This window comes from Copadichromis virginalis, linkage group LG19 (assembly GCF_057382275.1).
Source record: "Copadichromis virginalis isolate Kocher_CV1m ecotype Utaka linkage group LG19, C_Virginalis_male_GT1.1, whole genome shotgun sequence".
Taxonomy (NCBI): domain Eukaryota; kingdom Metazoa; phylum Chordata; class Actinopteri; order Cichliformes; family Cichlidae; genus Copadichromis; species Copadichromis virginalis.
In genome coordinates, this window is record NC_140636.1 from 13,273,030 (window position 1) to 13,299,916 (window position 26,887).

Sequence of the window (26,887 nt, forward strand, 5' to 3'; positions counted from 1 at the left end):
CTCTGCCAGTGTGCTGGCGCTCACACCACACACATTATTAAATCCGTTATCAGGGAGCACGTTTACCCTGTAAAGGTCTGAATGCAGTAAACTGTTAGCTTCCTGTAGTAGTATTAGGAGTATCAGTAGTTACAGGTGTGAGTGTTGCAGTAACTCAAGTTTGTTTCTCATCTTCTCATCAAAGTTAAACTTGGTGTTTGTTTTATCCAATAAGATAAAATGATCTCAAACACACGTTCGTAAACCCGCCGTACATGTCTGCAGTCAGACTGCGCGCGCACACACGCTGTAGTATGTCTGCATTTGTCATTACACAGCATTTCATTACTCCTTCGTTAACTTGAGTGAATGTGAGGACAGCAACACTCACAGTTTGATGTAAACACGGTGACGCTGTGATCTCAGAGTAATCACTTACATAATCCTTCCTCCGCTGTGCTGTGAAGCTCTCAGCCGAGCAGGGAGATTCAGATTGTGTGGATTTATACTGCTTCATTAAATTAAACATCAGATTAAACATCAAGTTCCCTCCATAAACCAGTGAGGTCCTTTAAAAGCATCGCTCACATATTCTGTTCAGTGATTTAGAGAATAAAAGCTCAGAGTCACTGGGTTTCATAAAGAGGAAGCTGAACATGTGAAGCTCTCCTTCAGAATAAAAGACACGTGCAGCAGGCTGGATGCTGAGCTTTATTGAAAGAACACAGGGGTCACAAACACCTTACAGTCAGGCAGTCACATGATTCATGAATGCCATCATTGAGTTACAGTCTGCTTTCACAGAGACTTCTGGACATCTTCAGACAGTAAATGAGGTGGAGGGTCTGGGGGTGTGAGTGAGGTGCAGCTGTCTGAAAACACACGCTTCATCGATATAGTGTGATGTCATCTGTGATCCTGCACAAAGCTTCCTTAATGGTGACTGACAGATGTCAGTGCTGAGGTTCGCAGGACTCACCTGAGACCAGGTGACACCAGACTGTCAATGAAGAGAGTCAGTGTGGACCTCAGACTCAGCCTCTGTTTCCCTGGGTGTTTGTCCCACTGCTTCCTGCCTGTGGAGGCTGAGGGCTGTTAGTAATGCAGAACTCTGAAGCGCTGAAACGTTCATCGCAGCTGTGACACTCTGAGAATTGCTCGGTCCATCACAGCGAAAGATGTATTTGAGACCACCCATCGAACACCCAACCTCATAGAGTGAGTGTATGATGATCTCTCTTGTACTGCGCTCAGACTTTGGTTGATCAAAAACTCTTGTGAACACAAAGGCTCCATCTGTCCAATAGCGAACGTCCCTTTCAATCAGTTCTAGGATGTTATATTCTCTCTTTCTGTCTGTGCATGTGCGACATGGGGAGAGATAATAATAATGGATTGGATTTATATAGCGCTTTTCTAGGCACCCAAAGCGCTTTACAGTGCCACTATTTATTCACTCTCACATTCTTATACTGGTGGAGGCAGCTACAGTTGTAGCCACAGCTGCCCTGGGGCAGACTGACAGAAGCGAGGCTGCCATATCGCGCCATCGGCCCCTCTGGCCAACACCAGTAGGCAAGTAGGGTAAAGTGTCTTGCCCAAGGACACAGCGGCCAGGACAGAGAGCCCGGGGATCGAACCGGCGACCTTCCGGTTACAGATGCGATTCCCAACCCCCTGAGCCACGGTCGCCCGATAAGAGTAGATGAGGAGGAAGTTATTCTTTGTATATTTTCATAGACTGCTCAACTTTTGCAGAACTAAATGTTCTGCATGATCAGGTTTTATGGGCACAGAGAAAATCATCCTCGTCCCTTCGTACACTTTATCCTCGTAAACACTCTTTTTAACATCCTCAGGCTTGTCGCCTTCAAGGACTTTATAAAGTGTGTTTGGGTCCTGTTGTTGTGGGATGGTTACAGCCAGAGTGTAATGCTTGTCTTGTATATGGTATCTGCCAAAGGGAAAGAAAACAAACATCTCAGATAATTTCAGACAGAGTGTGGGTATATTAATAAATCGGTTCTCTGTGACATTTACAGTTAATTCAGTACTTCAGTCTGAATTTAGACACGTTTATCGAGCTCGTTAGGGTTGGACATTTACCACTTTGATCTAAGTTAAACTGTAGCAAAATCACTTTATTCTATTTATGTATTTAAGAGTCAGTGAACATTATGTAGCACTTCATCATGTAGAAGTCGCTCTTTGGTGAGGAAAGAGCCTGACTCTAGAAATAGCTGGGCTCATCTCAACACACATCTCAGGCTCTGGAACCAGTCTCCTGAAAGGAATACTTTGTGGACCTCCTTAATCCCAATGACGCGTCTTCTTCAGAGGACCCAGAGTTCGGGGATGAGGGGGACAGCTCGACCATCACTGAGGACGAGGTCAGTAAGGCAGTTAAGAATCTCCTTGGTGGCAGCACCACCTGTGGATGTGATAGGGCTGTCCTGGCTGACACATCTCTACTGCATATCTGAGGCAGGGCCTCTGGATTGGCAGACCAGGGTGGTGGTTCCCATCTTCAAGAAGGTAGACCGGAGGGTGTCCTTCAACTATTGGGGATCACACTCCTCAGCTTCCCCAGGAAGGTCTACACCAAGGTGCCAGAGAGGAGAGTTCGTCCGTTAGTCGAACTCAGAGAGGGGAGGAACAACACAGTGTTCGTCCTGGTCACTGAACCAACTCTTTACCCTCTCCAGGACACTTGAGCTTGTGGGAGAGTTTGCTCAACCAGTCTACATGTGCTTTAGGGATTTGGTGAAGGCAGAGGAGAAATCTAGAAAATTTACTCACCTAGTTTTGATGACTTTCACAACTTTAGTCAGCCAGTTCACGTCCACAGCCAGACTGGTTCCAGCTGCCAGCAGGACATACAGCATGAGGCAGGGCAGCAACTTCATCTGCACCATTTAAAACAACACATTTTATTTACATTTATGATCCGCTTTAATGCAATAAATCAGTGCACGCCATAAACAGCTGACCAGAGATGAATTTAAGGCAGTTAAATCCAAATCCATGTAGGAAATCTCAAACGTTCTCACCTTCACTGATTTGTTTTTCCCAAAACTGCAACAGAAGAAAGAAACCAGTGAAATGCAGGAAACTGAACTGGGACTGAACTGTGAACCAAGTGCTTCACGTACCTGCTCAGGTGGAAGGTCTGTGACCTTCAGTTAGCTGTAAGGAGTGGTTCCATCTGCAGTCGTTCAGGAGGTTTTTATACGAGCAGAGGGGCACAGCTCTGCCCTAACACTGACACTGATTGCTTAACGTGGAGGTTAAGCAATCATCAGAGACATATTTGTGACAGAAGTTAAACAGTAGTTGTGTAACACTTTTGTGTAACTGACCACTAAAGGTTCTATAACAATCATGTGGACATACAGTGGCTTGCAGAAGTATTCGCCCCCCTTGAACTTTTCCACATTTTGTCACATTACAGCCACAAACATGAATCAATTTTATTATGATTGATTCCAATGATTGCAAACATTTTTTACAAATAAATAACTGAAAAGTGGGGAGTGCATAATTATTCAGCCCCCTTTGGTCTGAGTGCAGTCAGTTGCCCAAAAAGATTTCCCAAGCCTTGAACATCCCACGGAGCACTGTTCAAGCCATCATTCAGAAATGGAAGGAGTATTGCACAACTGTAAACCTACCAAGACAAGGCCGTCCACCTAAACTCACAGGCCGAACAAGGAGAACGCTGATCAGAAATGCAGCCAAGAGGCCCATGGTGACTCTGGACGAGCTGCTCAGGTGGGGGAATCTGTCCATAGGACAACTATTAGTCGTGCACTGCACAAAGTTGGCCTTTATGGAAGAGCGGCAAGAAGAAAGCCATTGTTAACAGAAAACCATAAGAAGTCCCGTTTGCAGTTTGCCACAAGCCATGTGGGGGACACAGCAAACATGTGGAAGAAGGTGCTCTGGTCAGATGAGACCAAAATGCAAAACGCTATGTGTGGCAGAAAACTAACACTGCACATCACTCTGAACACACCATCCCCACTGTCAGATATGGTGGTGGCAGCATCGTGCTCTGGGGGTGCTTCTCTTCAGCAGGGACAGGGAAGCTGGTCAGAGTTGATGGGAAGATGGATGGAGCCAAATACAGGACAGTCTTGGAAGAAAACCTCTTGGAGTCTGCAAAAGACTTGAGACTGGGGCGGAGGTTCACCTTCCAGCAGGACAACGACCCTAAACATAAAGCCAGGGCAACAATGGGATGGTTTAAAACAAAACATATCCATGTGTTAGAATGGCCCAGTCAAAGTCCAGATCTACGGTAAATCCAATCGAGAATCTGTGGCAAGATCTGAAAACTGCTGTTCACAAACGCTGTCCATCTAATCTGACTGAGCTGGAGCTGTTTTACAAAGAAGAATGGGAAAGGATTTCAGTCTGTAGATGTGCAAAGCTGGTAGAGACAAACCCTAAAAGACTGGCAGCTGGAATTGCAGCAAAAGGTGGTTCTACAAAGTATTGACTCAGGGGGCTGAATAATTACGCACACCCCACTTTTCAGTTATTTATTTGTAAAAAATGTTTGGAATCATGTATGATTTTCGTTCCACTTCTCACGTGTGCACCACTTTGTGTTGATCTTTCACGTGGAATTCCAATAACATTTATTCATGTTTGTGGCTGTAATGTGAGAAAATGTGGAAAAGTTCAAGGGGGCCGAATACTTTTGCAAGCCACTGTATAATAGCGTTTCCCAAAATCCAAAAAGGGTTAGCCTAGAGGATAAACTCTACTCCAACTTTAACCCTCTGGTGTCGACGGACGCGCCGACTAGTGATGGGATTTCCGGCTCTTTTTAGCGAGCCGGCTCTTTCGGCTCCGAACCGGCTCTTCAGGTTGTTTTGTTGCTTTAATTAATTTATTATTAACAACAATATAAAATTATGCACCAAAGGAATTACTAATGTAAAAAAAAAGTGGTTTTATTTATATGTTTATATATAAATATATGCGGTGGCCCCTAGATTCAAAGCACGTACAAACTCCAAAACACATTTCTAGCGAACTTCCAAAGCAGAGCTACTAGATCACTTAAATTACACAATTGAAAGCATGTGTGTATTGTTTGTGTATTTATACACAAGCACTCATATATATTCAAATAATTAAAAAAAAAAATGTTCATTTACATTTTATTACCACACACCAGATCCGGTCGTTGGTACTTGCTGGCTTGTGTAGCCACTAGGTAACAAAAGCTCAACACTGTGCCCAGCATCCTGGAGCACTTCTGTTGTGTTTTGTACCTGTTTTGAAGTTTTTATGTGTTTTGGAGTTTTACGTGCAATGCATAATTTTATATTATTGTTAATAATAAGTTAATTAAAGCAACAAAACAACCTGAAGAGCCAGTTCGGAGCTGAAAGAGCCGGTTCTCTAAAAAGAGCCAGAAATCCCATCATTAATGTAGACCAGCGGTCCCCAACCTTTTTTGCGCCATGGACCGGTTTATGCCCGACAATATTTTCATGGACCGGCCTTTAAGGTGTCTCGGATAAATACAACAAAATAAAACTAGTACTGGTACCGAAAATTTATTTATTCATAACACGTGAAAAGACCCAGGAAAACCAAGTTAACGATAAAAACGATAACAAAATAACGCTGAAAACCGATAAAAATCCTGAAAACTATACATTTCACACCTGAGCCTCAACTCTCGCGGCCCGGTACTATACGACTCACGGACAGGTACCGGTCCAAGGCCCGGAGGTTGGGGACCGCTGATGTAGACGACACCTGGGTCAAAATCAAGACACAAGAAGTGGAATCCTTCACTGCGCACATTAACGCTGTGGATAAAAACATCAAGTTCACCAGGGAAGACACAAAGGACGACTGTTTGCCTTTCCTGGACTGCGCTGTGCACATTGAAGAGAACGGAAACCTCAACACTGAAATTTACCGGAAGTCCACACACAGGACCAGTACCTCCTGTTTGACTTGCTGGGTCTTTTCCCATGTTGTAGTTGTCTTATAGTATGTAGTAGTCTTATTTTGAAAGAAATATTTACATGTTACCATAGCGACCAGAGAGCATTAAGGGGCAGAGAGGAGGATGTTACTCTGTTCTCAATGTTGTTGGTGCATTTCAGGAGACACTAGACAATAAAGTAAGACAATTACACAGTGAATTGGGATTTGTTATTATATTTACAAAATACCACAGTTTTCGTCTTGGTCGTATAATTTTATTGTGTGGTATTTATCAGTGACAATATTGTCTGACATTAAACCGGTCTGTGACACAAAAAAGGTTGGGGACCGCTGATTTAGAGAGTTGAAAAAAAAGTTTGGAGAAGTGCAGCTGGCTAAAACTCTCAGGGATGGAAATTTGTTGATAGCGGTTAAGACAGAAGAACAGAAAAATAAAGTGATAAATGTTGAAAGCATCTGTAAGAAGACTGTGGGAGAGAAAAGATGTATCAAAGGATGTATTAATATCAAGCGGTGTATTGATGATGGTGAGGTCAGCAAAGTAAAAACACTATTAAAAACAATTAATGGGGAGAGGGTTGATAGATTATCAGTACTCCTGGAATTTCAGGAGGCTGTCCTGCAGGATAAAGTCAAAATAGGATGCATGCATCAACACTTCACCGAGTTCTTTTTCTCCCCTAGGCATCTGATGGAGCACAACACACTGCTCAATAGATCATTTTATACTTTTATTCTCTTACAAAATCACCTCTAGAAGGGAGATGCGTCCTGCATGACACTCTGCTGCGGATCTCGAAATGGCGGTATGTGCTCAACAGTTTTATTACAGGCTGTCCCACTCCAGTCTAAGATGTTGAAAGATGAAAACTAAAGGAAACGCAGTCTAAGGCCTTTATTATCAGGGCCGTGTCCACTTAATACTACACTATATAATTATATGACACTTATTAATAGAAAGCATAGCATTGAGGCACTTCAGGTATAAAACACTTTTTCACACAGGGCCATGTAGGTTTGGATTTTTCCTCTTCATAACAAACACCTTCATTTAGAGAATTTTGTGTTTGCTTGCTTTATCTTTGTCTAATACTTAAATTTGTTTGATGATCTGAAACATTAAAGTGTGACAAGCACAAAAAAATAGAAAAACATTTTTCCACTCCACTCCATAGTCCACTGAGTTCTGCTGTGGAAACATGACTTCTTGTAAATCACGTGTTTTCACATATCTTACTGAGGCCCCCATGAAGATTCGCTGATTGGTTCATTCGTTCTTATCTTGGGTGGAGGTATTTCCTGTGACTAACCACAAAAGCTCAAAGCCAAACTGCAACTTCTCCCATTGTTACTGACTGCAGTGTGCTGCTCTCTTCACTTTCAGCCTCAGCAGGAATCCGGTGTAAGTTATTTTAATTTATCTCTTTAATTAGGCTAAAATCACTTTCTTTCTATTGTCATCATTTTTATTTTTCGAGATAAGTCACAGAAAATCTAGTTTTTTTTATGGATTTGGTACTTTTTAATAATTATACAGGTTCCTGCCCCGTCTGTCTGATGTGATCTTATATGGACATAATAAAATCTTTATCTGACTCTTTGAGGGAAACTTCCTCTTTTAGCTTTGGGTGTTACTTCATCATCACACAGTCTGCTGATTATTGAGCCAGTTTCAGTGCATCCGGCCATATTATACAGGGAGTGCAGAATTATTAGGCAAATGAGTATTTTGTCCACATCGTCCTCTTCATGCATGTTGTCTTACTCCAAGCTGTATAGGCTCGAAAGCCTACTACCAATTAAGCATATTAGGTGATGTGCATCTCTGTAATGAGAAGGGGTGTGGTCTAATGACATCAACACCCTATATCAGGTGTGCATAATTATTAGGCAACGTCCTTTCCTTTGGCAAAATGGGTTAAAAGAAGGACTTGACAGGCTCAGAAAAGTCAAAAATAGTGAGATATCTTGCAGAGGGATGCAGCAGTCTCAAAATTGCAAAGCTTCTGAAGCGTGATCACCGAACAATCAAGCGTTTCATTCAAAATAGTCAACAGGGTCGCAAGAAGCGTGTGGAAAAACCAAGGCGCAAAATAACTGCCCATGAACTGAGAAAAGTCAAGCGTGCAGCTGCCAAGATGCCACTTGCCACCAGTTTGGCCATATTTCAGAGCTGCAACATCACTGGAGTGCCCAAAAGCACAAGGTGTGCAATACTCAGAGACATGGCCAAGGTAAGAAAGGCTGAAAGACGACCACCACTGAACAAGACACACAAGCTGAAACGTCAAGACTGGGCCAAGAAACATCTCAAGACTGGTTTTTCTAAGGTTTTATGGACTGATGAAATGAGAGTGAGTCTTGATGGGCCAGATGGATGGGCCCGTGGCTGGATTGGTAAAGGGCAGAGAGCTCCAGTCCGACTCAGACGCCAGCAAGGTGGAGGTGGAGTACTGGTTTGGGCTGGTATCATCAAAGATGAGCTTGTGGGGCCTTTTCGGGTTGAGGATGGAGTCAAGCTCAACTCCCAGTCCTACTGCCAGTTTCTGGAAGACACCTTCTTCAAGCAGTGGTACAGGAAGAAGTCTGCATCCTTCAAGAAAAACATGATTTTCATGCAGGACAATGCTCCATCACACGCGTCCAAGTACTCCACAGCGTGGCTGGCAAGAAAGAGTATAAAAGAAGAAAAACTAATGACATGGCCACCTTGTTCACCTGATCTGAACCCCATTGAGAACCTGTGGTCCATCATCAAATGTGAGATTTACAAGGAGGGAAAACGGTACACCTCTCTGAACAGTGTCTGGGAGGCTGTGGTTGCTGCTGCACGCAATGTTGATGGTGAACAGATCAAAACACTGACAGAATCCATGGATGGCAGGCTTTTGAGTGTCCTTGCAAAGAAAGGTGGCTATATTGGTCGCTGATTTGTTTTTGTTTTGTTTTTGAATGTCAGAAATGTATATTTGTGAATGTGGAGATGTTATATTGGTGTCACTGGTAAAAATAAATAATTGAAATGGGTATATATTTGTTTTTTGTTAAGTTGCCAAATAATTTTGCACAGTAATAGTCACCTGCACACACAGATATCCCCCTAAAATAGCTAAAACTAAAAACAAACTAAAAACTACTTCCAAAAACATTCAGCTTTGATATTAATGAGTTTTTTGGGTTCATTGAGAACATGGTTGTTGTTCAATAATAAAATTATTCCTCAAAAATACAACTTGCCTAATAATTCTGCACTCCGTGTATTTAGATCAACAGAGAATAACTTACATTATTTATAGAGTCAAGGAAACACTTATTTGAAAACCAGCTGATTTTGTAAGTTTGCCCACTAACAAAGAAATGATCAGTCTGCAATTTCAATGGTAGGTTTATTTGAACAGTGAAAAATAGAACAATAACCAAAGAATCCAGAAAATTGCATTTAAAACAAAGTTATAAATTAATTTGAATTTTCATGAATGAAATAAGTATTTGATCCTAGGGCTGGGCGATATGACCCAAAATTCATATCTTGATATTTTTTAGCTGGATGGCGATATAAGATATATATCTCGATTTTTTTTTTTTTTAAAGCCATAAGTTAAGAACAAAAAGAGAGTTCTTAGTCACACTGTGTCCCAGATGTCACACGGGCACTTTTATTTACATACAGCGTAGATGTACATGAAGAAATTACTCAAAAATAAATTATCAGCATTTATTAAATAATCATGGTCCATAAATAAAAGAAAACAATGTTGTTTTTGTGCATAACAAAAAGCTCACAATTGTGCAGTCAAAATGTAAACTAATAGACGCTGAGCATAATAACAAAGAGACAGATTTCACAGCTGCACCACGTCTCTGAACAGGTGCCATTTATGGTCCTTATACACACACAGTACGGTAATATTACGTTGAAGCACAGTAGTATCACTCCGCGAGGCTCCTCCCCGGTAGCCGTAATCCTCCGACAATCCATCAAGCGGTGCAGCTCCGTAGCTTAGCAAAGTCATATTAAAACATTTGACAGATTGCTGAGCGCTGTGTACCACATAAAATCGGTTCGCGGTCAGTAAGCACAACCAGAATTCATACATAAGGCGCACTGACGATTTTTGAGAAAATGAAAGGATTTTAGGCCGTGCAGCCCCTCCGGGCTGCATGTCGTTAGCGCGGTTAGCTCGTTAGCGCGGTTAGCGCGGTTAGCTCGCTAACACGTTGACGCCGTCCAGCCCCACGCACGGTAACTCGCTAACGGAGATTTTCCGCTTTCATCTTGTCATTGCCTGCAGGTGAAGTTATGGGGGAGGCGGAGTTGTGTTCAGTGAAGGAGAGGCGAGGCCGAGTAACGTTGCGTAGAGACAAAAGTGGACGAAAGAGAGGCAAACCTGCGGCTCCACAAGTATAATTATAACGTAAGATAGATTATATCGATATAAACGATATTGTCACATCTTATATCTCGTATGAAACTATATCGATATTTTTAAAAAACTCGATATATCGCCCAGCCCTATTTGATCCCCTATCAGTCAGCAAGATTTCTGGCTCCTAGTCATATTTTTTACAGGTAACAAGCTGATATTTTTGTAATATATCCATATTATTGCTAAAGCACTGTCTGGATGGATGCAAACTGCATTTCTGTTACGTTTGGCGTGGCAGACGTGTGGAGCTGGAGAATAGGACCCAAGATGCAACTTTAGGTGCGAGTGAGCTTTATTATATAAGGCGAGAGAAAACAAACAAATGACAAAAAGACAAGGATGAAAACCAAGCAAAAACTAACAAAACAAACCTAAAAACAGAGACACGGTGAGAAAACACAAAGTGATGGAAGGAGATTACACAGACGAACCAGCAACTAACAGAGACAAACACAAGGCTTAAATACACAGAAGGATAACGAGGGAATGAGACACAGAAGGAGAACACAGCTGGGAGTAATTGACAAGACAAGATAAGGGAAGCAAAACTCAATGCATTTACATAGGACACAGACTTTCAAAGTAAAACAGGAAATGTAACAGAGACGCGGACTTGACTTGGAGATACAGCTACAGGGGAGATAGAGCAACAAAGAAACACAGAGATCAACATAAAGGAGGCACAGATGGCAGCTACTAAATACTCAGAAAACTAAACAGAATACAAAAAACCCAAACTAAGACTCTATAAAATAAACTGGAGCAAGAAAGAGAACTTAGAACATGATAATACAAAAACACTGAGACACAAGAAACTCACTGGGTCAGGAGACCCAGGATCCTGACAGTTTCGCTGCCTTGTATTTGTGACATGTGCAATGACAAATAAAGTTGAATTCTATTCTATTCTATTCTCAACTCAACCTATTACCTGTATAAAAGATCTGGTGCTTGGCCTGGTCCCATAGCTATTGGAGCTGATCTTGATGCACCACCACCTGCTCCCAGTGCATGGTGGCTATTTCTGCCAGCATCATTGCCAGTACTTTCAGTGGCTGCAGTGGTCACGGGTCTGTTATCCTGCACCTGGGTTTCAGCACCACTGTGACACTAAGGACCCACACAAACACAATGCTGCAGTGTTCGTTATGTTTATTGGCAGCTTTTTCCTAAGATTCCTCTCTGCAGCTCTACAGCTGACTTCTTCCTGGTCCAGCTTGTTAAGTGTTGCTGTGTGCTGCAGGCAGGATTGGACCCAAATGCAGCCTCGCATGTTTTCTCAGGTTTTCTTCTTCTGTTTAAGGATCACTATGGGGGATCCGAATGATTCACATCCAGAAGAAATTCCTGGAGTTAGAGAAGCACTGGAAAACAATGACATCGCTGCAGCAGCTGCAATGATTCACGAATATTTAGAAAGAGAAGATAATATTCCACTAAATATCGCCATCACAGGGGAATCTGGTTCTGGTAAATCCACCTTCGTTAACGCCTTCAGAGGGATGTCTGATGATGACGAGGGAGCTGCTCCTACTGGTGTCACAGAAACCACCTCAGAGGTCACACCGTACCCCCATCCAAACTATCCCAATGTTAAATTATGGGATCTTCCTGGAATTGGCAGCACCAAGTTTCCAGCTGATAAGTACCTGGAGCTTGTTGGATTTGAGAAGTTTGACTTCTTCATCATCATCTCAGACACTCGCTTCAGAGAAAATGACGTGAAACTCGCTCAGGAGATTCAGAGGATGGAGAAGAAGTTCTACTTTGTCCACTCAAAGGTTGATGACAATTTACGCGCCGAAAGAAGAAAGAGACACTTCATTGAGGAGGAGACTCTTACAAAGATCAGAGACGACTGCGTTCAAAGTGAGTTTCTGATCACTTAGAGCTCAGTGAGATCTGAGTTCACTTTTTAAACATATTCAGATCCAAGTTTTAAATGATTTCTTATAAAGGTCTTCTGCATTTTTTATACATCATCTTAACATGTGTTTTTTCTGTGCCAGGACTCAGAGGATTAGGCATCGAGTCTCCACAGGTGTTCCTGGTGTCCAGCTTTAAGCTCCACCTGTTCGACTTCCCTCTCTTACATCAGACCTTAGAGAGAGACCTTCCTAAACATAAAAGACATGCTCTGCTGCGCGCCATGCCCACCATCAGCCTGGAGATCATCAACAAGAAGAAAAAAGCTTTTCAGTCCAAAATAAAATACTGTGCTATTATGTCTGCAGCTGTAGCAGGGGTTCCAGTTCCTGCTCTTTCTATTGCTGTTGATCTTGCTTTGTTGGTTGGTGTTGTCACACATTATGTTCATGCATTTGGTCTCGATATCCAGTCTCTGAAGAGACTTTCTGCCAGAACAGGTGTGCCCTACACTGATCTGTGTGCTGTCATCATTTCACCACTGGCTGCAGCAAAAATAACTACAGGGCTCCTTTTTAAGGTGATGACCCAAGCTGCAGGAGCAGCTACATTAATTGCAGCAGAGGAAGCAACAAGGTGGATTCCCGGTGTTGGAATCCCAATAGCAATGGGTCTCTCTTTGGTCACAATCTACAACATTCTGAAATTGATCCTTGATAAGCTCGCTGATGATGCTCAGAAGGTGTTTGAAATCACTCTGGGTTTGAACACATCAGTGTGAATTTAAAAATCAAAGATGAATGAAACTTAAAAGAGTACAAATGAAAATAGTTGAAATCATTAAATATAAATATACTGAAACCAAATCATGTTGCAACTGCACATTTGAGCCATTAGCTGATAAATGTATCAGAGGCCTCAGCAGGTCTCATTTCTTCTCATCACATCGATACAGGAACAAATGTGATGTTATTATCTCACTATTAACTCACTGTGAACAAAAAGAAGAGCTTTTTGCTGATCCTTTGTGTGATTTGGTGATGTCAGCTCTTTTTTACAGATCAGGTGATGTGATAGTTGCTCCTGAAACATCATCTCTGAATTTCCTCTGTTTGATTTACTTTGTGATGAAACTCTTTTATTATCATATCGCGGCTTACAGCTTAATAAATACTTTTAATGCAGAGTGTTTGAACAGAAACTGCTCTGTGGTGTTTTTGTCCTGTTGACTGTAGATTGTGATGAGTTCACTGCCCTCCAGTGGTCACAGTGAGGAACTACCACACAAATATTACTGTTATGAATGCAAATGTATATCAATGTTATTCTTACTTTTCATCAATAAATTGTTCTTGATAAACATTTTACCTTTAATGTCACTATTTAAGAAGTCTTTTAAATTAAATACATTGAAACAAGGAGAGTTATTCAACTCTGGTCAGATGGACACAGTGTTACCTCTGAACAGTCTTTGAGCAAATTAGTGAACATGCATGAATCTACAGTCTGTCACAAGTTTGGTTTTTAAATGTCTTTAAATTGTAATTCTTTGGTTTACATGAAAATATGACAGATTTTCACTGAGATCTGAAACATTTGGACCTCAGACTGTGTCCTGTTCCAGTCTGACGTGTAATCTGTCTCTGCAATTTTACTCTGAATATTGCTGAGTTTATTCTGGTATTTGATATTTTTGATATTTAATTATTAGTTTTAGTCTTTTTAAGACGACTATAAAAGAATCTGCTGGTCCTTCGTGTTCTCTTTAAAAATGAGATGATTTCACTTTCTCGTAATCACTTTGGCTCATTTCTCACAGCAGAAAAATAATTCTCACTCTTCATGCACTTCTCCAAATAGTTAAGGCATCTTTCATAACAGAGTCACTTTTGCAAAGCAGCTGTGGCTCCAGCTGTTTGTGTTCAAAGCTGGCTGAACCATGTGCTACATTAATGTAATAATAAAATAATATTATTTGAAAGGAATACAAACTTTATTTCAGTCTAAATTTTCAGTCTAATAATTCTACTCATCTTGAATCAGTTCAGTTGAACATGAGCAGAGAAAAAGAAGGAAAGTAAAAATATGTTTCTATTTCCTGTTGCCTCCATTGTGGAAGGGACTTTGCCTCTAAACAGGAAATGTGTGCAGTCAGGGGTTAAAGTGGATTCAGGAGGTGGGGGAACACTAAAAGTGGTTATAATGTCTCAGTGTGGGGAAAAGAATCAAGCTCACAATAATTAAAAGCTCCAGTAGATTTTCTTAGTGTACAGGCTGTGATCAGCTGACCTGCTGCTCTCTGTGGATGTACACACCTAGATTCATCCAGATGTGAGCAGATGTTTCATGAGTTGTCCTGGCTGATTTCATCCTCTACACTGACAGTACGCTGTTTATGCTCTCTTTATATTAGACACTATACAACCATCATCAGATAAAGTTCATATGAGTCTCTGCTATACTTGATGTAAGCTAACTGTGTCCATGAACCCACAGCCACTGTGCAGCAGTCACGCACTGTTCTTTACTTTAAACCAATCACAGTGCAGCAAACTCAAATGTTTATCCTGCACTAACCTGCAGCGGACTTTCATGCAGCCCTTAAATAACAGTTAGTCTCAGTTTGATTAGCAGCAGGTTTCACAGTATGAAAAAACATAACGTCCCATGTACAGATTTAAAAACATGAGGACTTACATGTGGGCATCCTTCCCTTTAACTCTAAGCTCTCTTTCTTATCTTTCTCCATCTCCGAGTGAAGTTAGCTCTCTTTCTTTCTCCCTGTCAAATAAGCAGCTGGACCTTTAGCTGCAACACACTGTGAGACAAACTGCACACAGTTTGTGTGTTTGCTGATGTTTGTCGAGCTGATAGAAATGCTGCATTTCAAATTACCTGACACTTAAAAAACGTCCCTCCCTTTATACTCGCTCCTCTTCTGTAGGGCTAGCGAGATGCTGAAGTACCACGGCCACAATTTATGAACAAAAAAATGGTTCTCAGAGCTCGAGTCCAAGTCAAGTCTAAGTTTTTGGTTTTTGTGACTTAAGTGTGACTTGAGTCTGAGTCCCAGGTGTTAGTCACCATCTCTGCTCCACAGTCACTTTCTGCAAACTCATTTATTTTGTCCTGAAGATTTAGATGTTCAGTGTTGCCTCCTCTCTCTCAGGAGTATCACCTCCTCTTCCTCGAGACAAGAACAGCAGGAACTTTTACCTTCTGTTAAATAATTTTCACTAACACCACATTTTACTAAAACGTAACTAAAGTAAATATCATCAAAGTTTGAATGCCACAGTAAAACATATGTGTGAAGATGTCCACAGGCCAAACTCACACTCATGTAGCAGAAACAACTGTTTTAAATTTGCTTCTAATTCATCACCAACATGCAATGGCGTGTCCAGCGGGGTGGCCTGGGGGGGCACAGGCCACCCCCCAAACCAGACTGGCCACCCCAGGTGCCACCCCAAAGGCAAAACAATAAAATTCAATCAAATATCAAATGTCCGATTATGTTTTCACGGTGACGCTCAGATATCCGAGTGTAAGTGAATGCAGCATCGCTTCTGCGCTATGCGCATCACGTTAGCAAAGGTAGGAGAGCCAAGCGCGAAAGACGGCACTGCAGGAAACAATTTTTCGGTGAAAGAAAATGAGGACAGAATAAATGTCCCGGTAAGTAATATCAAGTTTGTTGAGTTTAGTAAACTTCGGTGAAATTAGAATACCAAGGAAAAAAATAACACTTAAAGAATTATTGCAGCTGTGGAATATTTCAGACAGTATGCTACTGAGGGCAGCTAACATAAGAGTTATGAGTTATAAGATATAATCTAAGTCGTAACATTGCTGTATGGAGCTGCAGATTTGGTTGCAGGTTAACATAGCTGGACTGGCCATCGGGCATACCGGGCATATCCCCAGTGACTTATTTTTTATTTTTTTTGTAATGGCATGAACAATGAGAGGTGGTGGATTGGCCAGATGCAGGTCGATGTGTAGAAATAACTCCGTTGTTTGGTGGTGGCTATGACGGGGCTTCCACAGAGGCAACAGGTGGATGAGGGAAGGGGAGGCAGGAGGAGAGCCCCGAAGCAGCCACCAGTCCGAGTGTCAGGTGAACTGAACTTCAGGTAAGAAGTTATGACCTGCAGTCTATCTGGGTCAGATATAAACCAAGTTTAGGTGGAGTTTATTTTCATGTTGCTGACTTTTTACTGTCAGTTGCAATAACTCATACTGCGTTCTAGCCAGTTTGACGGAGTTTTTATACAGCTGGGTGGGTGCTATGATGTTACTGATAGTGAACTTTATTTTATTCATAAGGTTAGTAGAGTTGCCAACGGCTCCTTAAAAAATGGAATGGTCCCTCATTCAGAGAAAATATTACGCGTTTCATATTGAGCTGAGAAGAGACGCAGTTTGTCCCGGACTTTAGCTAGAATGGAAAAAAGACACAAAGCTGGATTTATTCTGTCCTTATGCTGCACAGCTGCCTCTTCTTCTCTCATTCTCTCCCCTCCCTCTCCTGTTGCTACTTCAATCATGAAACTGATCAATGATCAGCTGATCGGCTTTTCTCTCTTGTTTGTTTATCGCCCACTTTGCGCCAGAAAGAGGAAACCAGCGGATATTGCGCTAAACAACAGCAGCACGTTTAAGCTTGATCAGCTGTTGTTAGAATGTATTTAATATTAATTTCTAGTATCAGCTGATGTTTGCTGGAGCCACAGCTGTAAAGCTGCTGGTCATGATGTCTGTTTAGATATGTGGTGAGAGGGAAACATGAAGATGAAACCAGGAGATGTCCTTACTGAATCATCAGAGCTGTGATGGAGAAACAGGTTTACCTTTTAGGTGACATGAATGAGTTGAAGTTATGAACTGTTTCTGAGAGATAAATAACACCAGGATCCTTTTTTATGTAGCTGACAGCTGGTAACTGTGCAGGGGCGGGTCTAGCAAAGTTTTGCCAGGGGGCCAGGTAGGGCATTAACAGGGAAAGGTGGGCACAAAGAAATACTTTTCTTTCTTATTCTCATTTAAAATACCTAGTTTTTATTAAATAATTATCTAAATCTTACAACCAAAGTTTTTATCTGACGTAAAATGTATAGAAATCATACATATACCAACAAGACTGTACATCACTGTCACAACAGCATTTGTTTTCATTCAAAGGCTTTATGGCTTTAATACCTGGTGGGCCGGTCTGTAGTAAAAATGCCCAATTTTTTTGTCCCAGTCCAGCCCTGCAGGTTAATACTGGCAGTGTCACCATGCCAGCTGACTGTATTTTATCATCAGCCAGTGTTGTTCTTTATCAATATTACCAAAGTTTACCATAAGGCAGCATAGAAAGTATTTACTTGCTTTCAGGTTTTATTCAAATGTTAGTCTTTTCAGTTGTTTCCCCACTTTTTTCCTGTTTCAAAATCAAACACCAGTTTGTGAGAAGATTATCTTCTTTTTTTAACAGGCAGATAAAGTTTTGCATTGGCATCGGCTAATTTGTCAATTGTTTGTTACAAATGTTCGTATTTTAATTTTCAAAAATGTTTTTGCCCAAAACATATGTGCACTTTATGTCAGTAAAAATACTATGCAAATATTGCTGTCCTTGAATGTTGAGTAAACACTGACAAAGCACTGATTGTATCTCTTGTACTTTATCAACGCAGTATCTAAAAACTTTGCACCGTAGTGGTTAAAATCTCATTCTAATAAGAGTTAAAAGTGCATTTGGTTATTAGGTTTATAGGATTATTGAATTATGGTTAAGGGTTGGTAGAATTTTTTTTTTAAACATTATCTGCCAATTAAATCTGCCACCCTTCTCCAAATCTGTGCCCCTACCTGGCCCCCCCAACAAAAATTTTCTAGACACGCCACTGCCAACATGTCTTCTTGTGTGCTACTGGCAGATACCAGCGTCACAGTAAAACTAACCTGATGGAAATGAATTTTGCCTTGAAGCCGAGACAAAGAGCTGTTTGTTTGTTTCCTGACCCACAGTGGGCGCTGCTGCAATCTGGTTCTCACCTCTCCACCTGATCTAAAAACAGAAGCATGAAATCCAGATCTGACATGTATGGGCTATGATCAACTTGGTGATGTCACAGAGTAGCAAAAAAAGAGATCGGGTCCTTTGGAAAGGGTAAAAAGATAAGCCTGCCTCCCACTGTCGTTCATGCAAGTGAAGCCTGCCTCGGCAGATTGAGCATAATTATTATATTTTTATATTTTCTAAGTAGTTTTTATTTTTGTTTTACTTTTGATTGTTAATTCAGTTTAGTTTGAGTGAGTTTCCACTGTGGATTTTTTTGGTTATTCACTTTTAGTTCTTTAAATTATTAAAGCATGGAGGACACATGTCAGAGGTAATATTTAGGAAAATCAGCACAGGTATAAACACATCCATGAAAGCTTCACCAGGCAAGTTGGAATAAAATACAAATCACATTTTTATGAACCTAAAAACTAAAATAAACCCTCAGTATTTATATTGTTTATTTGAAATAATTGTTTTTTAAACTTTAGTTTAAATGTTAGTTAACTGAATAGTTTTTCACATCTAGTTTTAGTTTTCAGTTTAGATTTATAATAACCTATAAACTATAATAACCTTGAAGTGGACACGATCACGGTACCGCAAAAACATCACGCTCTGTGGGGTTAGGTCACGCTCTGATTGGTTGGAGGTCCACAGGAAGTTCTGCTGCTGACTACTGTCCTTAGAAACCGAAACTTAACAGAAAACCAGGAAGAGCTCAGGAAGCTGGAGCCGCAGGTATGAGTTTGTATTTCTGTGGTGTGTAAACGCTTCATTAAACCGTCCAGTTATGAAACTCTGACTTAAAGATAAAAGTTAATGTGACAGCTCTGACCCGAGGAAGAGGATTTCATGAGGATGTCTGCTGAGCACGCGCACGCACACACACACACACACACACACACACACACATCAGTTAGTGTTACACTTTTCAGTTTAAGTCTTTTTATAGTTTAAGCTACAAGTAAAGTGCTCTGACGTTACTCATAACGGTCATGTTACGGTAAAAAGCAACGGCTGTGATGCATTTAAGTGCGCCTCGTAAACGCAATAATCTGCACAAACAGCTGGTGAGGTTGTTAAAAGGTGGTTCATTTCTCGTGAAAACATAATCATCACTTTGTTGTTTTGTATTGCACTCTTCAACATTTAATTCATTCAATTCTTTTTCTCATGGTGTCACATGAGTAACTGGGACTGCTGTGGAGCGCTGCACCAACAAGATGAACTCAGTTATCCTCAATATGAATTTCATGTCTTTATAAACTGCTGCTGATGACAGCAGATGTTACAGTTAAATAATGAAAATGTGAAACTTTATCCAACGTTTATCCAAAGCCTGAATATTTGCATTACAGTCAGGTTCATATTCTGAGGTGGAAATGTGAAGCACGGTCGTATCAGCAGCAGATATAAGATCTGACGTCCATTCAGCATCTATGAGCTCTGATGTTTTCACCTTTCTGCTCACGAAGATCTCGGATGTCTGCTCTCAGGTCCCAGACTCTTTTTAGCATTTTTAAATATTTCTATTTATTTCTATTTTCTGTTTTGATAGATAACAAAACAAACAGATGATGTGTGGATCCTTTGTAAAGATGAGGAGCAGATGAGATGGAGAACCTTCACAGCACACCAGCAGCAGGTGGAGGAGAGGCTGAGATCAGATCTGAGGTCTCGTCTTTGAAAGTAAACTCTGACACAGATCCTGTTTTCTGTTTCTTCCTCCATGAAGGTGAAGAAGATGAGAACGAGGAACGCTCCAACAAAGGTAAAATCTTCTCACCTGATCAGCAGGAAAATGTGTTTCTATGATCATGTTGTTGTACACATGCTGTCTGCAGGAGAATCTCAAGGTTTGATTTCACACCTTCAGTAAAGTCTCAAAGGTTTGAACACATTGACTCGCTCAACTTTATTATTGTTCTTATTATTTTACTGATGATGTGATTGTAAATGTGTTTCTCCTGATTGGGAATCTTCACAGAAGAAAAAAGTTTGATGATTGTTCGCAGCTTCATTTTGCTTTCAAAGCGTTCCACTCTCTTCATTCTCCAACCAGCTCAGTCACGTTTCCTCCGGGAGTTTTTCCAAAGAGCTTGAATATAACCGGAGCTCTTGTTGGATGAATTTTTGTCTCCTTGTTGGTCAAACAGCTGTTTTGTGATGCTGAGACAGAAATGATGGTACAGCTGAGAGGGGATGCTGTGTGTCTGCAGGACTGTTTCATTTCAATAATCAGTGAATAATTGTGTTTTTATTGTGACCACTGAGGGTTTATAATGTAAATGAAAAGAACACAAAGTCCTCTCTTTGACTGTCAGTAAACCTTCATGTAGTTTTCTGTATCTATATCACGTCTGTTACACAAACTTATCAGTGTGCATCAAACTGATTGAAAGTGACTCAGATTCATGTCTGACTTTCACAGTAATGATTCATACAACATACATAAACCTAGTGATGCCCTGTGTGCTCCACACAGTGACTGTCTGTCACGGCACAGCAGTTTGGATTCACTCAGTCTGTATAGGACTGTATCGTTCATGTTACCTGTGGGAGTTTGACTGTTTTATTGGTTCGGTCCAGTCACATGATCTGTTCTCCTGGTTTGTTTTTATCTCGCAGGTTCCTCAGGTGAGGACGTGAGTGGAAACATGGTAGGAAAGTCCAAATTTATACCAAAGATCTTAGAGATAGTTTCTATGACAGTATCAGTCCTTAACAAACTGTTTGCTTGTTTCCTGCAGTCAGTGAAGGTTTCTGATGAACTCACCAAGTATCCATGTCAAAGACAAACTGACACACTGATTGACAGACTTCAGCTTCAAGACAAACTGCAGCAGAAATTCTCACCAGAGGATTTTCTTCAGATCCATCCACCTGTGACACGGCACCATGTCACATCTGAGAAACATCTGGCTCACATGTTTGTCCGCAGGCTGATGATGTTAGACTGCAGGGCCAGATATATTCCTGTAAGACCAGACAGTCCTGAGGGGACAGAGCCAAAGCCCAGGCCGGTGCCTGACATCCCTGAGAAGCATTACAGTGATTGAGAGGTTTTTCTGAACACCAGCGTGGACACAGAACAGACTCACCTGCATCCAATGGATGTTCAGATGGCCGTGTTTCACTGCTCAGACAGCTTCCTTAAACAGATGATGGTCACAAAGCTCTCTCAGTGTCAGTATGCTTTACCTTTGCTGGTCCCTGACCCAGTCACAATGGAGATGGAGTGTCCTCTGTGGACTTTCAGACAGATAACAAAAACCTGGACGGCGACTCAGATCAAAGATGGCTCACCCATCGTCACCATGAAGAGAGTTCCAGTCTGCAAAGCTCAGACACCCTTGGTGTCATTTTTCCGCCTGGGTTCTCTGTCAGTGTCTAAATCTCAGCTGATGAACGCTTTGATCAACGACCGTCACAGCACCTTCTTCCACAGGAACTGCCCAGGAAGCACCAGGTCTCGCCATCTGATGGATGGTGTGGCAGAGATAGCCTGGTACTGCCCTGCTGGGAAACCCACTGATGCCTTCAGGGACTGCATGGTTTTTGTAATCTTCACGGTGATGCTCTGCAGATTGAAAAACAGCGCGACATACTGATTGAAAAATCCTCCATCAACGTTTTCCTCGTTGCATCTCTGCAAAAAGATGAAGAAAGCAGATCACTTATAGCCGCCCTCTTTAAGTCTCATAAACCTTTAATATGTGTGAGTGTTGATGACAGCTGTGATGCTGTCAGGACTAAAAAGGGAAAATACAAAATGGGCCTCAAAGGCAGAAACCAGTCAGATGTATCTGAAGAGCTGAAAAAGATCATTAGAGAAGTTTTATCTTCTCTAGAAGTTTCCAGTGTGAAACCATCCTTCCAGCTTGAAGCCCTGGCTGAGCTCTCTGGAGTCAGAGTGGATGAAAGTGGCCCAGCCTGTCAGAGAGGCAGATCTGCTGCTCTGGAAATAATGCAGCTGATTACAAAGGATAACCTGGATATCTCAAAGATCAAAGAGGAATTCCTCCCTTGTCAAAACCATCTGTGGCATCAGTGGATCAAAATATACAAAGAACTGAAACATCTCAGAGGAAACAGTGAAAAGGAGAAAAGTAAAAAGCAGCAGAAACTGATGGACATGCGTCAGAAACAACGTGCTGCTTGCTGCAGTAAACTGATGGAGCTGTTCAGTAACAGCCTGTCAGCACTGCCACCACCAGACAGAGAGTATTTCCTGAAATGGACTCAGATCTTCATGGATGCTCTCTCCACAGAGAACGTTTCTTCTGTTCTCCAAAGTTATGATGAAAAGTGGTTGGAGGTCTTAGCTCTGAAGAACAAACATGACAAATCTGGTCTGTTATTAATGAAACAAACTGAGCTCCAAGACTTGTCCCACAAACTGCAGTCTGCATCCTTCGGCTTGGAGCACATGTTCAGAGAAATGGGACACATCTATGAAGCCCACAGAACAACAGATGGAGAGAGCAGAGACGCTGACTGGTGTAAATACCCTGAGCTGGCTGCACAGCTGATGATATCAGGACACCCAGTGGAGCTGATGGACGGGGATGCAGGTCACCTGCCTTTCACATGGATCTCCAGCCTGTTAGAGGAAGTCATCCAGAAACTGGGGGACCAGAGAGTTTTTGTGTTGTCAGTGTTGGGCCTCCAGAGCAGTGGGAAAACATCACTGCTGACCTCCATGTTTGGACTGCAGCCTGCAGTAGGTGCTGGCAGGAGTACCAAGGGTGCCTTCATGCAGCTGCTCAGAGTATCAGAGGAGATGAAGACAGACTTTGACTATGTTCTAGTGGTGGACACTGAAGGTCTGCAGGCTTCTGGGCTGGACGGTAACAAGACTTGTTACCGTGACAACAAATTGGCGACATTTGTCGTTGTCTGGGAGACGTGACACTGATCAGCATCTTTGGAGATGATCTGTTGAAGATCCAAGACGTTCTGCAGATTGTTGTTCAGGCTTTGATGAGGATGAAGAAAGTTCAGCTTTCTCCCAGATGTGTGTTTGTTCAGGATGTTCCAGATGTTGCAGCAGCAGAGAAGAACGTGGACGGAAAGAGACGCCTGCAGGAACATCTGGACCAGATGACCAAACTAGCAGCTGAAGAGGAGCTTTGTGATGCTGAGCGCTTCAGTGATGTCATTGAATTTGATGTTCAGGAAGATGTGAAATACTGTGGGCTGCTGTGGGAGGGCAGTCCACCCATGGCTGCTCCTGAACCAGCTTACAGTGAGAGCCTCCAAGAAGTGAAGAACACCATCCTCTCTAAAGCTTCAAAGTCTGCTGGGATCACTCTCTCACAGCTCAGAACCAAAATTCAGGACCTGTGGAACGCCCTCCTCAGTGAGAACTTTGTTTTCAGTTTCAAGAACACACCTGAAGTTGTATTGTACAGAAAACTGGAGGTCCTGGCGAGAAAGCAGACCTGGATCCTGATAAGAAGCATGAAGACCACTGAAAACCAGCTTTTTAACACAACTGAGAATGGAACGTTCTACGCGGCAGCAGTAAGTTATCTTTATAAAGAAAATAAACTGAAGATATGAAATATTTACAAATTCTTAATTCTAACATAAAATTTGAATTTTCCTTATTTTTCTTTTGTTTAGGATCAGCACGGAGGAGCCAGAGGATTCAATGAATCAGAAGAAATCCCTGGACATAAAGAAGCCCTGCAGCACAAAGACATTGCTGCAGCAGCTGCAGAGATTCAACAACATTTAGAAAAACAAGATAATATTCCAGTAAATATCGCCATCACAGGAGAATCTGGTTCTGGTAAATCCAGCTTTGTTAATTCCTTCAGAAGTGTGAGTGATGATGAGGAGGGAGCTGCTCCTACTGGTGTGAAACAAACCACCTCAGAGGTCACACTGTACCCCCATCCCAACTATTCCAATGTTACTTTGTGGGATCTCCCTGGAATCGGCACCATCAAGTTTCCAGCTAAGAAGTACCTGGAGCTTGTTGGATTCGAGAAGTTTGACTTTTTCATCATCATCTCAGACACTCACTTCACAGAAAATGACGTGAAACTCGCTCAGGAGATTCAGAGGATGGAGAAGAAGTTCTACTTTGTCCACTCAAAGGCTGATGACAATTTACGCGCCGAAAGAAGAAAGAGACACTTCATTGAAGAGGAGACTCTTACAAAGATCAGAGACGACTGCGTTCAAAGTGAGTTTCTGATCACTTAGAGCTCAGTGAGATCTGAGTTCACTTTTTAAACATATTCAGATCCAAGTTTTAAATGATTTCTTATAAAGGTCTTCTGCATTTTTTATACATCATCTTAACATGTGTTTTTCTAAAAAAAAAAAGTTCTACTTTGTTCGCTCAAAGATCGACAACGATATAAATGCTGAGAGGAGAAAGAGAGACTTCAGTGCAAAGAGGACTCTCAAAGTAATCAGAGACGACTGCGTTCACAGTGAGTGTCTCATCACAGCTGAGTGAGATCTGGATTCACTTTTTAAACATATCCTTGTTTTAAATTATTTATTCTTTGTCTTGGTTCCCGGGTCAGTGACACAGTGTTTTGAGTTTGTATGAGTTCCTCTTGTATTTCTGGATTTATGTGTTCTGCATTGTTTAGTCTGTTTGCTTGGTATCATTTCCTAGTGCTCCCTCATTCAGTTATCCATGCTTCTAGTTTCCTGCCGTGGGTGTTTGTTCCCTTTGTGGTCGTGGTCTCCTCAGGTGTGTCCTTGTGTCTCCGTGTTCCCTCTCTTGTCTTGTTAGTACGTCTCTAGTCCTACTCTTTGTTTCTCCCTTTCCTGTTCCCATGTTCTTCTCTCTGTGTTTCATCCTTTGTCTACCCAGTCTGTCACGTGTCTCCATGTCTGTTCATCCCCAGTCCCAGTGTCAAGCTCACGTGTCTTTGTCAGAGTCGGTGTGTTATTTCCTGTTTTATTTTGACAGTCTCATGTGTGTGCCCTCATGTGTGTTTACTTCCTGTATCATCAGTTAACTACTGTAGTTACTATTTCTCCCACTGTTCTTTGTCATGTTGTCATCATATCTGCCAGCTGTGAGCTCTGTTTGGAGAGTTCCCTGATTAATATTCTTAGATTTCTGCTGTAGTTTATCTTGTGACCTGTAAATCCAGCATCAAAGCTTCTCTTGAGTCCTGCATATTGGATCCACGACTCTTCCTTCCACACAGGATCCTATGCTATTATTTTATAAATCTAACCATGTCAACTTGTTTCTCTATCACACAGGTCTACAAGGCATCGAGTCTCCACGGGTCTTCCTGGTGTCGAGTTTTAAGCAGCACTGGTGTGATTTCTCTCTTTTACAAGAGACCTTAGAGAGAGAACTTCCTATGAAGAAGAGAGATGCTCTGCTGTTTGTCATGCTCAACATCAACCCAGAGATCACCAGGAAGAAGAAAAAAGCTTTTCAGTCCAAATTAAAATACTGGGCTACTCTGTCTGCAGCTGGAGCAGCTGTTCCAGTTCCTGGTCTCTCTGCTAATGTTGATGCTGCTGTGCTGGTTGGTGCTGTCAAACATTATGTTCATGCGTTTGGTCTCGATATCCCGTCTCTGAAGAGACTTTCTGTGAGCACAGGTGTGCCCTACGCTGATTTGTGTGCTGTCATCACTTCACCACTGGCTGCAGCAGAAATAACTACAGAGCTCCTCTTGAAGGTGATGACCCAACTTGTAGGAGTTGTTAAATTGATTGCAGCAGAGGAAGTATCCAGATTGACTTTAACAGCTGGAATCCCAGCAGCAATGGGTCTCTCTTTCACCATAACCTACACAATTCTGAATGCTATCATAAATCAGCTCGCTGATGATGCTCACAGGGTGTTTGCAAAGAGTCTTGGTCTGTAAAAATAAAAGGCAATGAAACTGATCAGTGTGTCCGAGGCCTCAGCAGGTCTCATTTCCTCTGATCAGAGCAGAAACGGAGTAACTTCTCCCAGCTTCACACACCGAAAGCTTCCTCTTCCTCACATCAATACAGGAACAAATGTGATCTTATTATACAGATATGAACTGTGTCAATATTATAAACTTTGTAAAATGTAGAAGAGCTACTGAATAGTGTTGTTTTTTGTCATTTTTCATGTAATGAGTTTGAATATTTCTTGATGTGGCGTCTTCATCAAAAATGTTTTATCTGATTTAATAAAATGATGAAACAGATTTTTTTTGAATCTCCCAGCAAAATAAATTATTTTAATGCAGAGTGTTTGATGTAATGTGATAAGCAGACGTGTGTAGAACAGAAACTGCTCTGTGGTGTTTGTGAGCTGTTTACTGTAGAGTGTGATGAGTGTTCACTGCCCTCCAGTGGTCACGGTGAGGAACTACAACACAAACGATCCCTATGAACAATGTTTATTTGTCTAGTACAGGGGTCTCAAACTCGCGGCCCGAGGGCCATTTGCGGCCCACGTCACCTCTACTTGCGGCCCGCAAGAAATATATATATTTTTTAATTATTACACGAAAAATGATTTAATACAAGGGCAGAGTGTTACAGGCATGACCCTTTAAGACTGTAGCCTCATGGGCGGTGTAGTCCGTGCTGCAGGGAGAACGTGTGGGAC

General features: G+C 41.7%; 2 protein-coding genes and 1 pseudogene across 5 annotated transcripts; 2 read left to right on the forward strand and 1 right to left on the reverse strand.

Moving 5' to 3' along the window:
- Positions 1–982: 982 nt before the first annotated feature.
- LOC146685710 (uncharacterized) lies at positions 983–2,885 on the reverse strand. Its single transcript, XM_085442429.1, is given in 3 exon segments — positions 983–1,364; positions 1,679–1,933; positions 2,779–2,885. Coding segments are annotated over 3 exon segments (744 nt in total).
- Positions 2,886–7,286: 4,401 nt separating this feature from the next.
- On the forward strand, positions 7,287–13,610 carry LOC146685711 (interferon-inducible GTPase 5-like). Of its 3 annotated transcripts, none has more exons than XM_085441140.1 (3): positions 7,287–7,357; positions 11,686–12,251; positions 12,392–13,610. In XM_085441140.1, exons 2-3 carry the CDS (start codon positions 11,693–11,695, stop codon positions 13,027–13,029), a joined length of 1,197 nt encoding a protein of 398 aa, XP_085297266.1. In that variant the 5' UTR covers positions 7,287–7,357; positions 11,686–11,692; the 3' UTR covers positions 13,030–13,610. The 3 variants fall into 3 exon arrangements, with proteins under 3 accessions (XP_085297266.1, XP_085297267.1, XP_085297265.1); XM_085441141.1 differs by lacking the exon at positions 7,287–7,357 and adding an exon at positions 9,895–11,521 and having other exon boundaries at positions 11,557–12,251; XM_085441139.1 differs by lacking the exon at positions 7,287–7,357 and having other exon boundaries at positions 9,895–12,251.
- A 5,291-nt stretch (positions 13,611–18,901) lies between these two features.
- Positions 18,902–26,526, forward strand: LOC146685712 (interferon-induced very large GTPase 1-like; annotated as a pseudogene). Its single transcript, XR_014916678.1, has 6 exons — positions 18,902–19,041; positions 19,862–20,074; positions 20,932–20,963; positions 21,054–23,829; positions 23,932–24,499; positions 25,546–26,526. The product of XR_014916678.1 is annotated as an interferon-induced very large GTPase 1-like (transcript).
- Positions 26,527–26,887: the final 361 nt, after the last annotated feature.